This window comes from Canis lupus, chromosome 21 (genome assembly GCF_003254725.2).
Source record: "Canis lupus dingo isolate Sandy chromosome 21, ASM325472v2, whole genome shotgun sequence".
NCBI classification, from domain to species: Eukaryota; Metazoa; Chordata; class Mammalia; order Carnivora; family Canidae; genus Canis; species Canis lupus.
In genome coordinates, this window is record NC_064263.1 from 8355387 (window position 1) to 8378732 (window position 23346).

Genomic DNA, 23346 nt, shown 5'->3' on the forward strand with positions numbered 1-23346 from the left:
ACAGGACACAATGGTGCATATTTATTTAGAGAAATACATCCTGCCTTCAAGGAGCTTACGATCAAGCAGAAGGAATAAGACAAATATGCTGCTAACACTGAACAAAAATAGAGTATTGCCAGGGTGTGACTAGCAAGGCCTATACACCCATATCTCAGGCACACACAGCAATTCTAACAAAACCAGCTGCTCTCATACAGAGAGTTAGAAGCACCAGTTGGAGAGTTTGGTAGCATAAATGTCAACTGGAAAAGTTCTATCATTTGCTCTTTGAGCAGCTGAACAAAATATCAATACAGACAGCATAGTCTGAATATGATTTAAAATAACTGGGCAACAGTTTTTATTTCCCAGGTATATGTGGAGCACAGCTGAATTTTTAAAAATCATCCTGTATAAATAAGCAAGGAAGTTTAACCACCAGGAATAACTCTTGTTCCCGGACAAATATTCCTGAAAGAAAAATTATTCAGACTTGGAAGACAAATTGCTCAAATTGCTAGTCCTAAGAAATCACACATTCATAAACACAAGAGGTAGTATGATATGTAGGAAAGATGAGGTATTTGGTCAAGTCCCTAAACCCCGGGTGCCCCAGTTTTCTTACTTACAAAGTGTGAAGAGGATAGATCACTCACAGGGTGCCTGTGACAGTAAAATAAGATGATGCATGCAACATCTTAAAATTTTTAACCATTATATGTTCTCTTCAGGTTGCTGTTGCACGGTCATAAGCATCTCTTCCTGCATGTGAGCTCTTGCTGGGTTTCATCCATTTTCTCATATTCAGACAGTAGAGAATGCACAGGTTTGAAATTTTGAAGCCTCAATGTTCTGAAGCCTTTAGAGCTGCTTCCAATTGAAAGTCATTTTTAATGTTCACTGAAAGGAATTTACACTGTATTTATGGCCTGGACATAATCATTACCTTCCAATAAAAATGACTCATTAAATAAAAAGCAATTTTCACCCATGAGCTCTTAGGATATATTTGCTTACTTACGGAAATCCAATAGCCCTTGCTCAATAATTTCTGCATTTCTCAGTACAATTATTTGGGGTTCATATGTCTATTCAGGATTCACCAAGTCAGAGTAACTCAGAAACACTAAAAGAAAACAGTAACAGCAAACACCCAAGTGAACAAAACCACACTTGACTATCCAAAATGGGAGATTCTAGGATCCATCTGAGAGAGAGAGAAAACTTCTCATCTTTATTTACCTTCTGGTGAGAAGCCAAAACACAGAAAGGCTAGTGATTCCAACCTCTTTATTAAGAATCCCATGTGCCAACTGGGAATATTTCCCTGCAACAGAGAGAAATCTTGAAAGCAACAGGCCATCTACCCAAACCTGGTTACCAAGCTCTGCATGTAAAGTTAGCATTCGAGGTCCCCCGAATGATGAACTCTTTGCCCAAGAACCAACACCATATTCCTGTTTTTCATATGGGCTGCTTTCCCACTTGTAGCTGTCTGCCTGAAAACAAAACTGCTTGAAACAGTATTATACAAAGCAGACAATTTAATTTTACAAAAGGCTGGAAATTTGACCTCACAGCTGGAGAAACTGCATTGTTTTGAATGAACAAAAGAATGCAGAAGCCTCTCTTTCACACCCACCCCTATCTAAGTGGTCTGGCCAGTCAATCCCAGCAAAGAATTTCCAATATCCCAGAGTTCACATGCGGAAGCCAGCGTACCAGAGGGCATCACTTCATTCAACACACCCCGGCCCAGGAGCCACAGGGAGATGGTTTGTATTTGTTCATGTTTTTAATAGCTCCCTAATATTTTATAATGGCAATGCTACTGTTTCTCATTTTAGTGTCTAATGTTTTAATGTTGGTTTTATTTATCTTCCCCAAAACAACACAATAATTGCAGAGTAGAAAAACCACTTTGGGAAAAGGAGTGTTTGTATATACTAATGATTTAATTTAAAGAGTTCTGTGACTAAAAACTGAGGATGAGGGATTAAAAAAAAAGTGTTTTCATCTTTGCTTCAAATGTTAGGTATGATGTTTTTAGGTCAGTAGAAAACAGAATGTAAAAGATTAAGTTGTAAAACTCCATAAAGGATGATCATCTAAAAACTTCCCATGTATGAAATGCACACAGAGTCAACTATAACATCAGCCATTCTAGTAAAAGGTGATGATGTTTCTTACAGCCAAGCCAGTAACCATACCTCTTGGCAATAAATATGGTTAACGATGACAACCCAAAACATCAAAAACATCTCCTGAATTGTGAAGACAGCTCTGAGCAAAACAGTACTCATGCTTACAAGTCCTGAATCCAAGGCTCCCTGATGAGCTGTAGGGCCATGGAAAAGTCACTCTTCTCAGGAAGTCTCATCTTCCTCATTTGTCAACTCAGAGCAGTGGGCTAACTGTGCTCCAAAGAATCATTAAAGAGTTTTTATTTTTTAAAAAATGTATTTACTTAAGAGAGCAGAAGGGGCAGACAGAGAGGGAAAGAGAATCTCAAGCAGACTTCACACTGAGCATGAAACCCCAACTCAGGACTGATCTCATTATCCTGAGAGGAAACCAAGAGTCAGATGCTTAACTGACTGGACCACCCAGGTGCCTGCCCCAAAGAGTTTTTAAAAATCCAGTTCAAGGCCTCACGCAGCCACTCAGAAGTGCGTGTGCACATGTGTCCACCTGTGGGAGGGATCAGGTGGGGAAGGATCCTCCTCAAGGTGATCTTCATCTTCAACACCTAAGGGAAGCCATGGCTCTCCAAGTTCTATCAGTGAAGACACATGACAGCAAATCATCAGGGAGGCATTCCATTTGGTATCTAAGAGAGATGATAATGTGATTTCCTGGCAGGAGGATTGTTAATTGAAAGATCTGACAACAAACTGATTTATAGACCCATGCAGCATTATATCTTGTCTTCTGTATGGATTCTTCAGAAAGTAAACCTGGCATTTTAGACCTCATTCAATCACATAAGCAGCCCAAGAATCATGGATTGCTTAACTACGTATAACCAGATCTGACTCCCAAACCCACCCCTCCCTGCTTCCTAAAAATCTTTCATATTGTTTCTGGAACTCAAGGTGTTTTTTGAAAACACCACACAAAGTTTTTGAAAATATCTGGAAAGTGAATTTAATTTTCCATGTAGACAAGGTTCACAGTATTCTGCAGAAATGGTGATGGTATGAATGGTACTGGAGACCAACATGAATGAGATTGTTACACAAATTGATGCACAAAATAAACTGGAGAAATCTGAGCAAAAAGTTGACACTGGCCTATTTTGTATCCTCAGGTTGGCTTAGTGGGAGCTCCAGCTTGTGCTGTATCAGCTATAAAGAATATGAATCTTCCTGAGAACTCAAGAAATATGAACCTTAGGTGACATCAGTATAAAAGTGCCAAACCTAGCCTCTTTTAAAGAAAAACTTAAGTGGCTAGTCCCAGGTAAAATCCAGGGGGAAAGTCATCCAAGTACAGTCTATAGTTGTTTACAAAAAATAAGAAGAGGAGAAAAAAAAAAAAAAGAAGAGGAGAATCTTAACTTTTGCTCTTGGATATAACGCAAGGTACTGTATAGAAGGTGTGTAAAATCAGTATGGAAGTTCAACATTGCTTTTCTTGCTCAATGATTTTGAAGAAATTGAGTCTTTCCAGTGTGATATTTCTCTTTCTTTTCTAAACTACATTCCTATGTCCACCTAGGGCATGCCTCTATGTATTGGCTACTACTACATATTGGCTACTACTCAAAGTATTGAGACCTTTCTTTAAATTACATACAACTGAAAATGCCAGGGTTTAGCATGGATCACGAGTGCAGCACTACATAATTCCTTGCAATTTGTCATAATTGGTAAAGAAGCAAATATGTACTGCATGCAAACATTATAGCCTCTTTCTCTTAGTTTAAATAACTCCAAGGTAATGAGACTTCTAAAAGAAAATCCAGTTCAATTATAATTTTAGCAGAAAGTATATTAATTTATTGTAACTCCTTGAAAATACCTGAATGCTTTATCATCCCCATCAGAATGGAAGTCCTCTGAGTAAGGGACCAACCTCCATGTCAGCAGCTAGGACACAGCAGACACTCAATCCAATAGATTTAAAGACAATAAAATCAATGATAATAAAAATACAATTGCTACAAAACCATACTCAGAAAAACAGGACTCCATAAGGAAGATGGGAAATAAGTATAATTAATAAGAGAGGGGGCAGTAAAAAAGTTGTTCCTCTTATGAGGTAGGTGTGCTGGAGTTAAAGGACATCTAGATGGGGTACATCTACAGTAAGCCTTTTGATTAACTGGAAAATACTTTTAAACAGGATACTTCAGCATTTAACAAATCTGCACTTATAATAATTGTCTCTCATATTATATTCTCCCTACAGTTAGTTCATAGTGGTTTTGTTAATTACCTGAGTATGTCTGTGGCAATCAACCAAGTTTGCTCCCCATTTTTATTGCCTTCTCACATTGAAATAACCAGCTTACAAATCTAAAAGTCCTTCAGGACATTATCAAAAGGTCGTCCTCTTAGGATGCCTTCTTTGGAATCCACTATCATCTGTTACACTTTCTTTCTCCCTTACTTGCATTACTTTTCTGCTTAGCACTTAACTCCACCTGACACACATTATACTTATCTTTTTTTTTCTTTTTTTTTTTCTTTTTTTTTTTTTCATTATACTTATCTTGACTATTATCTACTTCCCCGTTCGAATATTACAAAGAAAAGGACTTCTGTCCATTTGGTTCACTGGTCTAATTCAGTGCCTAGAACAATGCTTGGCACAGAGTTGGTGCTCAACTAATATAATAAATATGATATAACATATAACATATCATATAAATTATGTATAACACATATACTACTGTAGTTATTTTATATTATAAATTGTATTATATATGGTGCGTTTGTTATATTGAATACATTTACGTAGTCTACATTATATGTTACATAATATAATGTACAATGCCTATTATAATGATTGTATATTCCAGATATTCCCTTTCAGCTCCTAACAACAGAGGCACATGAGGAAATGGGCTGCACAGAGTGGGGTGGAGTGGCATTTTTCTGGGAGATCCCAGATGTGCAGACCCCAAGAGCAACGTAGGGTCAGGACAAGAGCCAGGCTGCAGAATAAGACAATATGAGTCGAAGCCTTGGCTCTGTTACTTACTAGCTCTGTGCAATTGGGCAAGTTATTTAACCTCTCTAAACTTCAGTTCCAGCAGTCATAAATCTGGGATAATAACACTACCTGCCTCATAAGTTTAATGCGAAGATTGAGTGAGCTCAAGTACGAGAAACACCCTGCAGAGCATCTAGCAGAGAGCAGACCCTCCTTGAGTGCTGAGAGTGGGGATGCTGCTGAGGAGGAGGATAACGAAGGTGATTATTACTCTGTGACAAGGAATCAAGATGGGGAAGTCAGTTCAGCAGACAAAACTCTCAGAAGACCCTCCCCCCTTCCAGCTCCTCTACCTCCCTTTGCATTTCCAGCCCATGAGTTCATGCACACGCATTTGATAAAACAGCACTCAGATGTCACATGCTCACAAGAAAGGAGAGAGACTAAAAAGACATTTTGCCCACATCAATCGAAGAATACAAAGTGCTGGCACTCTTCCCTTGTAGTTCTAAGGGCCAGGGAAACAGGAATCACAATGCCTTGACAAATCAGAGCCTTTGGGAAATGTGTCATTTTGCGTAGCTGAGTTCTCTAAGTGTTTGAGCATCTGCCCAGGTAGGCATTACAATTGCATAGGTTGAGTTTTGCTTCTTTAGCTTTTGTGGTTTGGGTGAAAAATCTTTCCCAGATACTCACCTTCCGTGCCCAAATCCAGTTTGTGCGGTGCCAAGATTTGCTCAGCCCTGCCCATTTCACCAGGCCTCAACCTGTCCCCTACCTTCCCAACAGGAATGCCTGCTACTACAACAGAAAAATGTGGGCTTCCCCCCCAAACCCTGAGCACTGCCAGGTAAAAGAGAACATGCCAACAAAGCACTGGTTTCTTCCAGTTGTCCAGTCACAACAAGCGCAACACAGAAGAGTTGAGGACTTAATGCCCGGGTGGGCAAAGCTGCTCAGTAAGAGGTCAAGAATGGGAAAGGGCCAACGGGGGAACTGCTTATCCTCCCCTCCAGGTCGAGTAGTCTAAGATGTAGCATTTCTAGTGGCCTCCCTGGAGACACAGGGAGCCTGAGAAACACACTGGGTTTTGTCGTGAAGCTGTAACCAATTTAATAATGTATCAATTTATATTTGGTCTCCCTTCCTTCAGGCTTGGCTTCCTTTTCCCTCCACCTTCACCCGAGCTCCCCTGGGATCACACCCTTAATAAAACATTAGCCTGCACTGTAACTTTCGCCCCAGGGTCTGTTTTCTAGGGAGCTGGGCCTCTCCAATGATTGGGGCTCTTCTGTAATGATCAGTTATTATACCGCGTGGTAATGAAGCGATGGGCTCCCTCTGGGTTATAGCCCTTAAGGAGACACTTAGGGCTGTTTATCCAGAGAGTGTCTGAAGTGTAGTGATTAAGAGCTTAGACCCAGTGCTGGCCTGCCTCATTTAAATCCTAGCTCTAGCAGGGCTATAAGATCTTGGTCAGTCATTTAAAATCTAGCTTTTGTTTCCTCATCCAGAAGATGTGGATAGGAAGAGTACCACCTCATGGAATCCTTGTGAAAAGCAAATGAGTTAATACTTATTTAATGTCTGGCATTTAACAAACACACAATGTGGGTTAGCTACCTATTTCTCTCGCTGTCCGATTACAGACAGGGTAACAGGGTTACTTCTCACTGTCGTTATTAAGCCTTTTCTCTACAGCAATATCTCTGCTTTGCAATTTCTAAAATACTGTATGACAGGGATCAGGAAGTATAGCTTATTAGAATTATGTGCAAAGTAAAAGTAAGTAAGGTCTGGGCAAAAAACAAGAGTTCAGAGATGTTAGCGCAAATTCTTTTTAAAGGCTATTTACAAGGCTTCCAACAGCAATTTTTTGCTTACATCCTAATTCTTGAATGTACCCTACCAAATTAGGAAGTTCCCAATTAGCAAGGTATTACTACTATACATTATGCAGCTGTGCTGTATCACTGTGGAATATAGAATCCTAACTTAGCATTAACACCCTGAAGTATGTACACTATCCTACTTAAGAAACACAAGAATTTAGTGACCATAAATGGAATTCTCACCCACTCCAATCGTGATTATTCGCCCTTTGGGGGAACAGTATAGATAGGACTACACCTGCATGTTTTGCAACTATAACAATGTTTTTCTGAAATTGTTATCCAAAACTAAATCACTGTGTTTTCATTTCCAAGCTCGTTCGGTTTAACCATGTGGTGAACATTCCTCTAGAAGTATCCTCAAGGGGTGAGAGAGAAATATATCAACTCTACCCAGGTCTGGGGAGAGATGTGTGATCTGCATGAAGGTGGGCATGGACTTTCCGGAGAAGACTTTAACATTATGTTTCATCTCCATGACCTCAATCAGGATCTCAGGGCCTTATCCTGGCTGATATGATATCCCAAGTATAGAATTCCCTGTCAAAACTAACCTCAAGTCAATGTGGAGTTTTAATAATTTCAGGACTTTATCAGGTTCCAGTCAATGAAATCAGAAACATCCTATCAATGCCAGCAGCCCATGGGGAGGTAAATTGCTGTGAGGTGTGCTACTGATATATACATTAGAATAGCAATAAATTAGATTATCTATATAAATTTTATTATTTTTTCTATATAAATTTTAATATTAATGTGGACATGATGGTTCAACGAAAACCCTCAAGATTTAGGGGAAATCCCCAAGTCATGATTTTAGGGTACAGATAAGGAGTCTAAATAAAAGAACTCTGACAGTTACTAGCACAGCTCTCGAAGGCCCTTTTAATTTGTTTCCGGATCCTGGTGTATCTTATCATTGAATTCTCAAATGGGTGCTATAAAAGAGAGTGGGTCCAAGGAACAGTGCAATTCTCTCACCAGGCAATTGCTCCAAAAAGGCAGTGAGCTCAAGACACTAAACATCTTGACCTTGCAGATTTCCTAGTCATCAAGTGCTGCTTTGGATACAGAACTTCCAAAGCACCTCCTTGAGATACTTGGACACACTAGGGAGCTGAACCCACTCACATGCAGCCTTGATCTTCTATCCTATGGTTCAAAAATACCAGAGTGGGATAAAGATCTTAAACCTGGTGCAAGTGTCACTGGCACCAACCTCAAATCAGGACTAGCCTTTGTGGTCTGGTCCAGCTCAGTCATTCCCTACATTGACCTTGAAGCCCTTCTCTCAGAAAAAAAAAAAAATGTTCATTTACTAGCATTGGTAGGCAGATGCTAATTTAACATGAAGCTATCATACTCAAAGCTTCCAAGCCCCAGGGAGGACCCTAGCAATGTTCACGTGGTTATACATTTTTATACATTTTTTGCAAAAGTAATATATTTCAACCACAATAATTTAAAACTTCTTTCTCTTTCCCCTCCAACTTCTCCTCTATTACATTTTGCATCATCAGATAGGATGGCTGCAGGCATAAGGCAGAATTGAGTTAAGGACATGTTTAGTTTGCATTCAGTAGCATATATTTATGTGGTTCCCCATCAATTCCAGTTATAGACAAATTGTTGTTAGCTGTCCCAGAGCAGAGATGGCTTCCAAAAACACTCCTACTGCCTACTGGACCGAGAGACCCAACATTGTGGCATGGACACGAAAGCCTAGAACTTATGTTAGTATATGAACATATTCCATGAATGGTCACAATAATGATGACAATTATGGCCAGGGGGAGGAGAAACAGAGCTCAAATGTACAGAGCCAGAAGCTACTTTATGGAAAACTTCCCAATTATTAGATATGTACACTTGTAACTGGAAGACTTGGTTTTTGCCTCCAGAGTCAAAATGAATGTTCTCTCCTGAAATGTAGCATACTAATTATAAACATACCATGACTTTTTTCCTTTTGTTGATTAGATTCCTCAAAATGGAAATTACTGGACTCTTTGTCTAAAGAGTACAGACAAGTAGCAGTATTAGCAGAAAATATATCTGTTATAGCTCATATGAAAAAAAAAATTCAAGAGTTTTGTTTTTTTTTTTTTTTCAAATTTGACACCAATGTAGAAAATTTACACAGCATTAACAATAACAAGTCACAACCATGGAGTGACATGCCTAAACTCCCAATAATAAAAAACACATTCTGGGATGCCTGGGTGGCTCAGTGGCTGAGCATCTGCCTTTGGCTCAGGGCATGATCCTAGGGTCCTGGAATCGAGTCCTGCATCGGGCTCCCCACAGGGAGCCTGCTTCTCCCTCTGTGTCTCTGCCTCTCTCTGTGTCTCTCATGAATAAATAAATAACATCTTTAAAACTAAACTAAACTAAACTAAAATAAAATAAAAGTCAATCCACCAGCAGTGAAGGAAAATGAAATAATCTTTCTATACTTTCTATAGAAACAATTACACGGGCAGCCCGGGTGGCCCAGCGGTTTAGCGCCGCCTTCGGCCCGGGGCCAGATCCTGGAGATCGGGGATGGAGTCCCACGTTGGGCTCCCTGAATGGAGCCTGCTTCTCCCTCTGCCTGTGTCTCTGCCTCTCTCCCTCTCTCTGTGTGTCTCATGAATAAATAAAATCTTAAAAAAAAATAAACAATTACAAAATTGTTATCCCCTGAAGAGGCAATCAAACCAAAAATGCAACAGAAAGATGTAGGGGAAACAAAGTATTAGAGAGGTATGTCAGGAATTTAATCAACAAAATATATTATTTTTCTAAATTTTGTGATATTTGTGGTGTTTGCTGACGTTTAAACTGGAGAGTTGCTGTGATTTCTATCCTCGGTTCAAATAAATACAGTAATTTTGTAGTCATAAATTTTTACACTTTTCTTCAAAGCAGACACCCAAAATGATACAAAGTATGTACTTCAAGCCTCACAAAACCTGGATCTGTTTCTGGGCTTAGACATTTCGTGACAATTAAGCCTGGCTTATATATCATCATCAACTCACTTTAATGCTCTGGTTATCTCTCATACTGTCTTGTCTCCAATTGGAATTTGTAAAAATCATCCCACAATGCCAAAGGGTGATGCTGAGGCCACAATAAACATGATGAATGACAAGCACAAGGCACTCACTTACTTTGTGTCACTTATGCATCACACAGTTTGCAATTACATGCTTTTCTGTCTCTACTACTAGCCCTTGACTTAATCATCTGTGCATCCTTTTTAGTGCAAAGTACTCTGCCTAAAGGGAATCAGTGAACTGCAAATGTGGGTATGAGGGGGAAAAGAGGTGGCAAGAAAAAAGGAAGAAGGGAAAAGGAGGGAGAAGACTCAGACTTTTAAGGAAGCAAGTGGAAAAAACATGAAAATTGTTTAATCTGTATTTTATAAATCTTGGGGATAAATCACAAAGGCTTTATGTTTTCACCATAATATCTTTTAGTGTGTGTGTGTGTGTGTGTGTGTGTGTGTGTGAAAGAGAGAGAGAAAGACCTCAATTTTTTAGCTTAATTCCTTCAACTTTTATTCACTTTTTGACTCAAGACATTTCATATTCAATGTTATTTTAGCTCAGTATTACTCTCACCAACATACTGCTTTTTAAAAGCAACTAGAATATTAACTATGTTATGCAAATGAAAATGTGAATTTAATCACAGAGTGGCCCAAGAGGAGCCACTAAATCCTCCAACATCCAAAGAGAAAATTGGAGACTCCTATTATATTCAATAATTCGTATACCAGTGCCCAGAATTTAATATAAATTGAACTGAATCCTACACACAACTCTTTGTAGATTCTGTCTGTCGATAAGACATGCTTTCATAAAAAAAAGACAGGCTTTCATAAAAACCAGCAAGCTAAAAATACAGACTACAGCCCATTTTCATTTTCATTTCATTTTCTTTTCAATGATACATTGTGAATGTTGTGGCATCACATAAATATTTATCAAACTCTATAATTCTTCCAAATGTAATGGTAAATGAAAGTATCCTTCAAAGTGCACACAAAACACCTGCAAAAAAACATTTTTTAGAACACTGAAATGAGATGCAAGCTACCAGAAATCAGAACCAGTAACAGATGAAGTAATCATTTGATAGTCTTTGTAACCTCTGCTTATGAGGCTTCTTAGGTGTTACTCTCTGTTAACCTAAGAAATAAAAACAATTCAGCATCACGTCACACTGGGATCCCTGAAATGAAGAGCCAGGCAAACCCCTGAAAATTTTCCTCATTGATAAAAAAGGAAGACTGATTTCAAAGGAAAGAACCACACAAGTTTTCAGATGGTTGGCTTGCTACACTATTTGTCTTCCTCTTCATGGTGGTCATTATTTTTATCATTTACTAGTCATACAGAGGATAAAAGCAGCTCAAACTTGAGACACAACCCCGACATAATTACAGATTGAGACCAACAATCCTCTATCAAAACCTAAATTGCCTTCAGCCAATAGTTAAGAAAGGGTCAAGAAGAAGGCACCTGCTGAAAAGAATCATAAAAAAAATGCTGTTCATTATTTTCCAGAAGCTTCTAATCCTCTCTCCCACCTGGCTTACATGATAACTGCTAAGTTCATCTGAATGTTGTGCAGTGTTCAGGGCTCCTCTGGGAAACATTATTTTTCCCTTAAAAATTATGATCAAAAGTCTAGAGCTAAGGTTAAAAATCCATAGCCAAGAAAAGTTTCTGCTGTCACTTGATCATAACTTCATTCCTCTGGTCCCAAGTGGAAATTTTAAGGGCAAGCTTGGGCCAAAATTCAATACGCCTCTTTTGACTTAGATAGGTGGAGGTAAAAATATCACCTTGAAAAAAGAACGAGGATGGAGAACGCCTTTTAGTCTGGAATTGTCAGGAATTGCACCAAAGCCACCAAATAACATCCGTCTTACTTCTCAGCTTGTCAAAGAGGAGTTAACATGCAAGTTTGGGGAAAAGAGGCTGGAATGACTGACAGCCAGCCATAAAACAAAATAGGATTTCTGAAATCTCGAAGAAAAGTAAGCTTATGTATTATTATGTTATATAAAGAAATATGCTACTACAGGAATTACCCACCCCTTTAAATACCTGTGCAAGGACTAACAATTTCTGCAATGACAGAAAGCTCATTTTTCTCACAATACCAATTTTCCTATTCCTAGTTTTCATTCACCCCCTCTTGACTATCTGAGGATTAGAGACTACAGGTAAGAGTATTAGACTCAGCACTGGCACTAGTAAACAACTCTTTAGTTGAACTAACTCAATAAAAACTACTCAGTTGTAGAACTTTATTCTTTCCTTGGCCACCAGCTGAAATGTGTCCTTCTCCCTGTAGAAGACCAAGGTACAGCATCACAACATTTGAGAGCTTGAGAGATCCTAGTACCAGACCATCCAGCCAAATCCCTCTTCTTCCCATGTCTGGTGGGAGAGGGTCTTCAGCAAAGCAAAAATTTTCTTCTCATTGTAGACAGGACAAGGGAAGTATAAACTAAGTGGGGACACAGAATCTTTTGGTTTCACTTTCTTTTCTTGCAAAATGAGAGTAGTGGATAATTACTATCTGTCTACTCTTTCTCCGGGCCTCCAGTGAAATGTGCCGACACACAGGGCAGCCCTGCAGAAATTGGAGTTAATAGGATTTGCAGGAAAACATCACCCTCAGAAAGATTTTTAAACTTAAAATCTGTTTTAGAAATATTTACATAAAAAATATTTTATCAGTCAGGGTCCTAACAGAGAACAGATGGCATACTCCCAACTGGGTAATTGAGAAGCACTTAATAAACAGATTATTTACAAAGGTGTGGACAAGAATTAGAGAAAATGATGCAGAATTCCAGGGTTGGCAACAGCAGGGAGCTGTTTCTACCCCTAAGAGAATACGGCCAGACCACAGTAACCAGTATGGAAAGAATCAAAGGGATAAATACCCTGACCTAATTCTCCTCTTCTCTACATTCCCAGTGGCAGAACCAACAGGTGTCAGGGAGCAAAGGAGCTGACAGGCCAAGAACTCAGGACCTGGACACAAAGCAGAGAGAAAGGTGGAAAATAGATCTGGAGAGGTAAATGGGAGACAGCTAGTTCAGATACTGAACACAATTATAAAGTTAAATTTATTTATTTTTGGAATAGTATATACACTAAAAATAATAATTACCTTTACAGTGTTTGGTAAGTGTGAGATGCCTCCTTGGGGTGTCTCTGTGAACCCACATGTACTTTCAGTCTCCTAAGCCTCTACTGATTCCATCAAAACATTTGGAATAGAGAAAGCATTCTATGCTCGTGTATGTTAGAGAAATGCTGGCTGCAGCTTCAGCTTAAAGAAAGATAAATATAAATGGATCCTATGCCAGGCTATATTAAGATGCAGTGATTATTCACTCCTCTCCATTCCTCTATAAGAGAAATACTCTCTGCCCCATTCCAATGTTGAGCTTTGTCCCTATGGCCTGCTTTGGCTAATGGAATGTTCTGAGCAGAGGTTTTAAGAGGCACCACAAACTTCCATCAGCCCTCCTGAGCTCCTGACCTCTACCCTGAGAACAACATCATGCCCCAGACAGTGGGCCCTCCTTCAGCCTGGGTCCTGGAATGGGAAGGCCAGTGGGGCAGGCTATAATTCAATCCACAGATGCTGCTTCAACTGTTACCCAGACCTGGGAGCAGGAAGAAATACTGTCCTTTCCCATAAGCCACTGAGATTTTGTGGTTGTTTGTTATGCAGAAATAATACACATGCTTAACAAAGTTACTATGGCATGCTAGGGTGGCAAAGAGGGGGTCCCAGGAGATTTGGAGTCCACCGCACTCAGTTCCAGTCCCAGCCTGACAACTCCCAGATGCGTGACCCTGAATGAACAAGCCTCGTGAAACCCTACCTTGCTGGATTCCTGTGACAATTAGAAACAGCACCCACAAAGCACCTAGCACAATGCCTGGCACATAATACATACTTGGTAAACGAAAGAGATTTTATAATTAACAGTAATTGACAGCAAAAATATATTCTCAATGATCAATGATGAATGTGCTGAACTAGAAACTGTTTATCCCGATTAAAAGATTTCTTTAGCTTCAGGTAAATAAAATAATGAAATCATTGCTCCAGTTTGCAGCTTACAAAAGAATCTAATAGAAAATCACAGTTTAAAAAAATACAATGTGCTCTTTCTAAACCTTCTGAAACTTCTGAGTAGTCAAGAATATGAATTCCTGTTGTGTCAAAGAATAAGAATGCATTCTTTGTGAAGGAAAAATGATTAAATTGCATCTTCCAGACTAGCAATTTAAATTGTGATCAAATCCACTGTAGCTGGGGGCCTCCCAGTTAATCCATTTACTGTGAACATTATTAAACATTTATTAAATGCTTTTGCATGGTAAAAAAAAATTCAAAGGTATGGTTTTGTTCACTGAGTACCCCTCAAAAAAAAAAAAATCAAGAACATAAAACTACTAAATGGATCAACTACTCCCAGCATATGCAGTTTCACAAAACAGGAGCACCACAATTACTGAAGCACAGAAATAGATTTTTGATCCATTGGGAAGGCATTCAGAAAACTATCACCACTAATGAATAATAGAAGATTTATTTGGATTGTAAAACTTGACTAAAAAAGAAATTTATCTAAAATATGAGCTCAATTTCCTGCCTTTCAAAAGAATAAGGAAAAGGACTTTACAGAAAAGATATAATGTGGTAGACATTCTCTAAGGAACCCAAGGAAATTCAGGCTGGTGTTTCCAAGCCACATATAGAAGGAATGCTTGGAGAGCTTAAATGAAGATCCCCCAGGGGTCCCTACCCCACACCTAGTGACTCAGAGTCTTTAGGGAAAGGGCCCAGGCTGCTGCATTTGTTAACAAACTCTCCAGCTGATTCATGTGCTCTCCTAAGTTTGAGAACCACTAGACAATGCAAGTCATTAAATAACCTTTGGCAGCTGACTTAAATGTTCTTAAAAGACAAAAACCCACACAAGTTTAGCCCATTCTATGCCAAAAGACCAAATGAAGACAACAGAGTCTGGCCTTGAGATTCAGTAACAGCTGCAGGGCTAAATAGCCATTCATTCTGCCAGCAGGTCAAGCCATGATTTTTAGCACTTGGAGGCAAAGAGCTGACGGATGCTTCCACAGTAACACAAACCCAATAGCACCATGGTGATGGCTTCTCCTGTTGGACATACATTTGCCAAAATTCTCCTCAACCCCAGCAACCTCCTGGCACAAGTCCTGGCAATCATTCCTCATCAGTTTCCTGGGCTTGAAAATTAAAATACATAGAAGGTGCGATGGAAGGAACTACAATGGTTAAGGATATTACTATGTGGAAATTCTAAACTTCATAAAAAATTTCAACATCCAATCCTATAACGTATCTATTCCTATAATATAGAAAAACATAGTTTTGCTTTCTAAGAGAAGGTAAAAACGGCATTAAAGGGGGTAAAAAGTTACTACCATAGTTTTAAAAAGCCTCTAGGGAAGTAAATCAGAATGTGTGGTGAATGCAAAGAAAGGGTAACCAAGTTAGGACCACCGAGGAAACGGGCGGGGGTGGGGGGTGGGGCATGGTGCTGGTTCTAGATACATCTATGTCCTCCAGTGGGTGTGTAACCTCACAGAACTCACTTAGCTACGCTAACGTAAAGGAGTTAATGTTTATCAGAAAGAGCATTTTAAGTCACAAAGCAATGTCAAAATGTAAGTAGTGTTATTATCATCCATGGCAAAATTTATTTTGTATGGTCCAGAATCTAACACAGCAAAGTCAGAGCAGTGAGTGGTTTTGTCTTTTTTTTTTTTTTAAACAGAAGTCTAGAATTATAAAGGAAGCTGTATCATCAGATGAAACTATACACACATTTTTTCTGAAATCACACCCAAGATGAGAACAAAATAATACGGTACAAATAAGGAAAATGTAGGCCACTCTCACCAAATTGCTCCTGCTCTTCCCTGCACCAAGCTACACCAACATAAAACTTCCAAAAACAGTAACTCAACGTGGATGATGATGCAGTCATCTAGATAGCAGTGGTTAATGATTCCACCAGACACCTTTCTGTTTGACCCACCTTACCCACATCTGCCTGGGTCCCAAGGATAAACTCCTGTCACTGGAGAGCCACAAACAAGAGATTAGGAGGAAAAAGAAAAGGTGACAAATGGCCAGTGCCATCAGTTATGAACCCAGGGCTGTAAGGACTTTGAAAACTGTTTAACACTTACTGCCTAACAGATTTTAGATTAACACCAGATTCAAGTGTATCTAGGAACATGAGGAAGCCCAAAAGTGTCTTTAGATGGGAGACAAAATAGTACACTGCAGTTACTTAGAGCTGAGTTTGAAATGAGGCTCCAAGTTATCTATCTGCTCTCCTTATCAGTTCATGAGTTGATGATTATTAGTTGTACTTCATGGAGCAATTGGAAGTAGTGGTGTCCACGTTAAGTACTCCATGAGGTCATTAGCAGTATAGCAAAGTGTTAGCACAGAGTAGAAACTCAGTAAGATAATTCCCTTCTCATTTTGTATTTCAAAGATGAAAAGATATTCCAGTTGAATGAAAAATGATATATAATAAAATAGAATATGTGGCTAAATCAGAGTCTCATTTTCCTGACATTTATCTTTTCCTTTATTATGGCTACGGAGACCAATTGTACAATTTACACTGGCCATAATTAGAGTCTCTGCATATAAATAAATATTACAATTTAAATTTGATGGTACATACAGCTTTGTAACTTCTATCCAGTATTCAATACAATTTCTCAAGGACTTTTTCTACCACTATATTACCACTCTCCCACCACCTGTTTTGATTATCATTATCATTACTGGGAACAAAGCACCCTGTGAGTGTTGCAGGAAATGAGTTAATGTATATAAAGGTACCCTGAAAACTGTGAAGACCTAATATTACCATTTACTTGAGAATAGAGAAGACATAGCCTCAGTCTTGAGATGACTACAATTTATAGAAAACACACAGTGCTAATCAAGAAACACACACACGCACACACATGCACATGCCCATTTAAAGATAAATAACAACAATAACAGGAAAGAAAAATATGTGTGTGTACCTGGATCTATGATGAAAACTAAATAAGAAGGTGGGGGACAGTGAAAATATTGGCGCAATTTTGCCCCATATTTTAAAATCTTTCTACGAAACAATCAATTCTTATAAATAAAATCATAAAATCAGGTTTTTATGAGTAAAATCCACAACATGCTCCCTCCAGCCTCTCATGAAAACATTTGTAGAAGCATACTGCCATATATTCATTGAGTATCTACAGTGCAAATCCCTGTCGTTCAAAGGCCAGATGTGCCTGTGAAACATGAAAGGCCAAGCAATTGCTATAAAGCCACTTCAGCAAAGCTTTACTAGAAAGGGAAAGATTGGTGTATAAGACCCATTTGAAAATCCATTTCACACTTCTAATTTAAAGCCAATTCAAATGTAATTTACTTTATCAGGGCCCTTAATTTAGTGAAGGTCAGAAGTGCAATCAACAGAGGTGACAATTATGCTTATCAAAAGATAACCTGGTAATAGTGCTGAACAAGAAAAAGAGAGAACAGGGCTCCCATGGAAAACCGGAGTTAGAACCACTGTATAAACACATCTTCTTACAAACCAATGCAATCTGAGATCAAGCTTTCACTTGAGTCATCTATGCACCAAATGCAAACTCACTCGTCCTTCTATTTCAGTGTGAGAAGGTTCCTTTTCTTCTCCAATGTTACAATTCATGACACTTGAACAACACCTCCGGCACAAACTAGTGAACTTACCACTCTCGTCATCTATGTTGAACCTTCCGAGACCACTGCCATCCCTGATGGAGTACTGGATCTCTCCATCCCTGCCAGAGTCCTCATCTTGGGCAGTCACCTGCAGTACACTTGTTCCGATGCGTGAGTTTTCTTTTACGGATCCAACAACAGCAAAGTCTGGGAAATAGGGAGTATGGAGGTTTTCGTTGACATCTACCACCTCCACCTCCACAAAGGAAACAGATGACAGAGAGACTGGTCGCCCTTTGTCTTTGGCCCGAACCGTGAGGTTATAGAACTGCTGCTTTTCATAGTCCAGCTCTTTGCTCAAGCGAATGGCACCACTTGCTTTATCAATTTCAAATCTCCCATTATAGTCATTGACCAAAGAATAGCGCACTTGACCGCCTAGCCCAAGATCTGGATCATGCGTCTCCAGCCAAGCAATGACCGTGCCAACAGGGAGATCTTCAAGAACCTTCACACTATAGCTACTGGGAATGAAAGCTGGGGAACAATCATTGACATCATCCAAAAAAACCTTAAGGGTAACAACTGAAAACAGCTGCTGGCCACTTTCTGCCTTGTCTCTGGCTTCTATTTTTAAAGAGTAGTTTGCTTTAGATTCCCGGTCCAATTGGTCAGCTACATAAACAATTCCAGTTGAGCTGTTGATAGCAAACTGCTGTGTATCCGTCAAGACTGAGTAAGTCACTTCACCATTAGAACCCAAGTCTTTGTCTCTGGCTTCCACTTGAATAATCTCAGTACCAATACTTGAACTTTCGAGAATGTTAACTGAATAACTGTCTTGGAGAAAAACTGGGCTGTTGTCATTAGCATCCTCCACATTGATGGTCAGCAACCTCCATGAAGATTTTTGTGGATCACCTAAGTCATAGATGGTGATATTAAGGAGATAGAGGTCCGTGTGCTCTCGGTCCATAGGCAGAAGGACTTTAAGCTGCCCCGTCTCCATATCTATATTAAAGCAACTATCCGTATTCCCATCAGATATTGTAAACAGCACCTTACCATTGAAGCCAGTGTCAGCATCATAAGCTTTAATCTTCAGGATGTTAGCACCAACAGGCAGATTCTCCTTCACAGCCACATCAGAAGGAAAAGACTTGTCAAAATGTGGCCCTTGCCTGTTAACTGAATAAAAGTCGAGAAATCCATCTTCCAGGCTCAGTTTCCCATTTGCTTTTGCCTTAATGAGTAGTTTCTCTGCCAGCTTTTGAGCCACACGAGTTTCTCTGCAACTGAAGCTCTTTGAAGACACCTTCCCATGTAGGACTGAAATGTTAACAGACATGGGGTCCGCAAAATTCTCTCCATCCGTTGCTGTAATCCTGAGGGCAAAATTACCATTTTTGATGCCGGAATTCATCAGTGACTTTTTAAGCTGTAAAACACCAGAGTCTGGGTTTAAATAAAAGAAACCAAGTTCGTTTCCAGAGATGATTTTGTACTTTACAAGTTCAAGTTCATCAATATCAATTGCTGAGACAGCTGTGATGTGACCCCCAACTGGAAAGTCATATGAAATAACTCCCTGGCAAGCCACTTTCTCAAAGAGAGGGCTGTTGTCATTGACATTTCCTATTCGAATAGTCACATTCACTTCACTTTCATGGCGGTATGGTGAACCCCAGTCGGAGGCTCTTACAATGAACCTGTAAATTTCTGGGGAGGATTCAAAATCCAATTCTTCAGTTGTGCTAATAACACCTGTAAACTGGTTAATGGCAAATGGCAACAAATTCAGACTGGCAATACTGTAGGTGATGTACCCATTTTCTCCTTTATCCTTATCAGAAGCTGAAACCATGAGAACATTTGTGCCCACCGGGACACTTTCATTCACAAAAACATCATAGAGTGGCTGCTGAAATTCTGGGGTGTGGTCATTCGCATCTTCTATGCCAACGGTGACTTGTGCTTTTAAATCTCCTTCCTTGTTTGTCACTCCCAGTTTATAAACTTCCTTCTTAATTGTATTCAGTGGCTGTGCTGTGACAATCAGACCTGACCTAGGATTAATTTTGAAGTACTGTGCATCCTCACCAGGAGATAATTTGTATTCCACATCTAGCGGTTCAGGACTTAATTTTACTATAGCAACTACGACACCAGGAGGGGAAAATTCACTAATGCTCACATCATACATTTCTTTTTCAAATCTAACTGGGACAGTATCTCTTTGGGGGTTGGCAATGTGGACTATTTTTGCTGCTGAAAATTTCTGAGGTGACCCCTTGTCTTTTGCTTGAAGGGTGAGATTGTAGCCGTAAGGAAAGCTCTCCCAGTCGACCCTCTTTCTCTCTTTAATCTTGTACTCATTCATCCACTTGCCTTCCTTAGCCAGGAAGAACTGATCTAAAGGATCTCCAGCCACAATGGAAATAGACTCAATCTCTCCATTGGCACCCTCATCTAGGTCATCGACTGTCACCACTGCATATGTCGGCTCTTTGTCCAGCGAGAAAGGAACGTGAGTGACCACATGGATAGTTGGGGCATGCTCATTTACACGTTCAATGTGAACATAAAGCTTCGCAGTACTGCTCACTCCATTGTTTCCATAGAGTTTCATCCCCCGGTCCACAGCCAAAATTTCCAGATCGTACCTGTTCTTTTCATCATAATTTAACCGCCCACTTAAAGAGATGACACCACTTGTCGGGTGAACTGAAAAGAGGTCAACTTTGTTTTTAAAGTAATAGTAGAATTCTCCATTGGAGCCGATATCGGCATCTGTTGCTGTCACCTGGGCAACACTAGTCCTTAAAGGTGTGCTTTCTGCTATTGTCACAGAGTAGGTTGTGGGTGAAAACAAAGGTCGCAGATCATTCATATCTAAAACCTGTATGTTCACTTTGGTCCATGCTTCCAGATCCTCTCCTCTGACCGAACCTTTTACTATCAATAAATAATTGTCCTGAATCTCCCGATTTAATATGGCTGAATTGCCACCTTTAGTTCTTATTCTGAGGAAGCAGAAATCTGCAATGATGACTTCCTCCGCTTTGAAGAAGCCTTCCTCATCTCCAGATACAATTCTGTATTTGACATCCCAGGACAGATCTATCAAGGTGATGCCCATTCTACCCTGGCTGTGGACGTAGGTCCTTGCTGCTGAGTTCTCACACACGGTAGCATTGTACACGGGGTGCGTAAAGTGGAAGCCCAGGGGCCTGGTCCCCGGCAGCCCCTGGGACACTGTGGCCAAAAGCTTGAGAAGCAGGAGGATGAGGCAAGAAGGGGGAGGCCGTGTACCCACACAGTATCCCATAGTTATATCCATCGTATCATACCTCCATCCTGGAAGGGAGGGAGAAAGAGAGAGAAAAGATAAATTAACCCACAGGAAAGCGGGAGAAGGTGTAGGAACTCACGGTGATGAAACAGTGCTTTTTAAAAACTTCATTATAAAATCTTCTTACCAAAATATCAATACAAGAAAGAAAAATTACAGACCTCACCAAACTAGATAGCAAGGAGTTCAAAATCATTAGGATTTAACCTCGTTTGGGTCTTTTAAATGACACTTTCAGGGACACCTGAGTGGCTCAGCGGTTGAGTGTCTGCCTTTGGCTCAGGTCCCGATCCCGGGGTCCTGGGATCGAGTCCCACATTGGGCTCCCAGCAGGGAGCCTGCTTCTCCCTCTGCCTGTGTCCCTGCCTCTCTCTGTGTCTCTCATGAACAGATAAATAAATATTCTTAAAAGAATAAAATAAAATAAAATCACACTTGTATACTGCTGGTAGAATAGTTCATTGTTACAAGATTTCTTGCATTCTGAAAGTCAATTTAGAAATATGTACTAGAAGCTTTAAAAAAAATGCTTCTACCTTTCACTTAGAACTACCTTCTAGGCAATTATCCAGTGGAAGCAATTAGACAAGTGTACACATAAGGTACAGTTTAAAAGACAAAAGAATTGAAAAGACACCAGCTGCTTATCAATAGAGAACCAAATAATTTGTGGTGCATTGGTAGAGTGAAATACTATGCAACCATTAAACATAATTATTTTTATAATGTACATGTGGTAAGAAGTAATGCTGAATGGAAAAAAGATCATAAAACAGTATGTGTGGTTATGATTGTATTATTACTTGAACATCTAAAAACACAACTCCAATTTTACACTTTAAATGGATTAACTGTGTTGTGGGATCTGGGGGATTATTTGCATTTTCTAATATTTTCCCATTTAACATTGTTCATCAATGGTTATAGAATTATCTTTAGAACTATGAACTTTTAAAGAAATGCTTATAAGGCATTATCTTTTGTTGTGCTGACTTTAAAACTGATCATGATTTATACAGAATTCAATACCAAGAGAGAGAATAAAGAAAGCATCACGGAACAAAACAGACCATACAGTCCCTAAGGAGCTGCACAATCTAAGGAAGATCCATGATGGACCGTGCTACCCAGAACAAGGGAGGTAAGAAAGATTTTGTGCTAGGAAAATTTAAAGAATTATAAGAGATTTATTTCTTAAAACTAATTTTAAAAATTGCTTCCAATTAGGTTCATCAGTCACTATTAAATTTTCATAGTCACTAAAACTCTATGACTACATAGATGAAGAGATAAAAACACTTCCTATTTTAACTAATAAAGTCTGTTAGATATTTAAAATAGACGGTGGACAAAGCGCTCCTTAACAAGGAATGGCTAAGTTTATTTACACACTGTGAGAGCTCAGATTTTTAAAATCCCCCAATTTAGTAATTCTTTTACCAAGACAGCTGCTGCAGGACATTCACATTCCCCAGAATGTGAGGATAAGAGGGGATGGGAAATGAATCCTTTTGCACTCTCTGACTTAGGCACTGTGTCAGGCATTTCCCCGTTGTTATATGTAATCCGAATTACAACCCCAGGCAACAGGTTCAGTTTTACCCAACTATATGTCAGAAAACTGGAAGTTAGAGAAGTTAACCTAGGTGGTGGCAGCAGTGACCCAACCAATGATTTCCAGCTCGTAAGTAACAGAGCAGGATCCCAAACCCTGGCATGCTTTCCCCCATCAAACCATCACTGTCTCTAAATTATCTATAACCAAGAATTCAGGCCCCCGAGAAGCACATATGACACAATTTAATTCTGTTGAACTTGTCACCATTTATCATTGATGGAAAAGCATAAAACCCACCTAGCATCTCCATGTGGTTATCTTCTTTCAGGTTTTAAACTAGTTCCAATTACTGGCTATCAGCTGAAAAACCTCCTTCAAAAGTTTAGCATCTTAAATATTATCAATTGTTTTTGCCATTTATAAAACACTCTCATACCCACGGTTGGCAAGGCACATGTCAGTAGATGAGAATATCCAACTTCATTTTCCTAGTAGCAGAGTATGAATTAGAACCCAAGCCTCTCCACACCCCACAAGGCTTTCTCATGCCTTTTTTTTTTCCAACTCTGCCTTACAGAAGACTCTAAAGCCAATTTCTGGGCCTGCAT

At 39.5% G+C, this 23346-nt stretch overlaps 1 protein-coding gene and 1 pseudogene across 5 annotated transcripts in view; one reads left to right on the forward strand and one right to left on the reverse strand.

The window, feature by feature from the left end:
- The window catches only part of FAT3 (FAT atypical cadherin 3), a 646715-nt gene that overhangs the window by 482976 nt on the left and 140393 nt on the right, over window positions 1-23346 (reverse strand). For all 5 annotated transcript variants that reach the window (XR_004807702.2, XM_025419331.3, XM_025419329.3 and 2 more), the window contains exon 2: window positions 17877-21185. Coding sequence is in view for 4 of the 5 variants with exons in the window: in XM_025419331.3 (XP_025275116.3) it covers window positions 17877-21168 (3292 nt within the window). In the remaining variant the exon portion in view is untranslated. The remainder of the gene's footprint in view (window positions 1-17876; window positions 21186-23346) is intronic.
- On the forward strand, window positions 2664-12016 carry LOC112642020 (AP-3 complex subunit sigma-1-like; annotated as a pseudogene).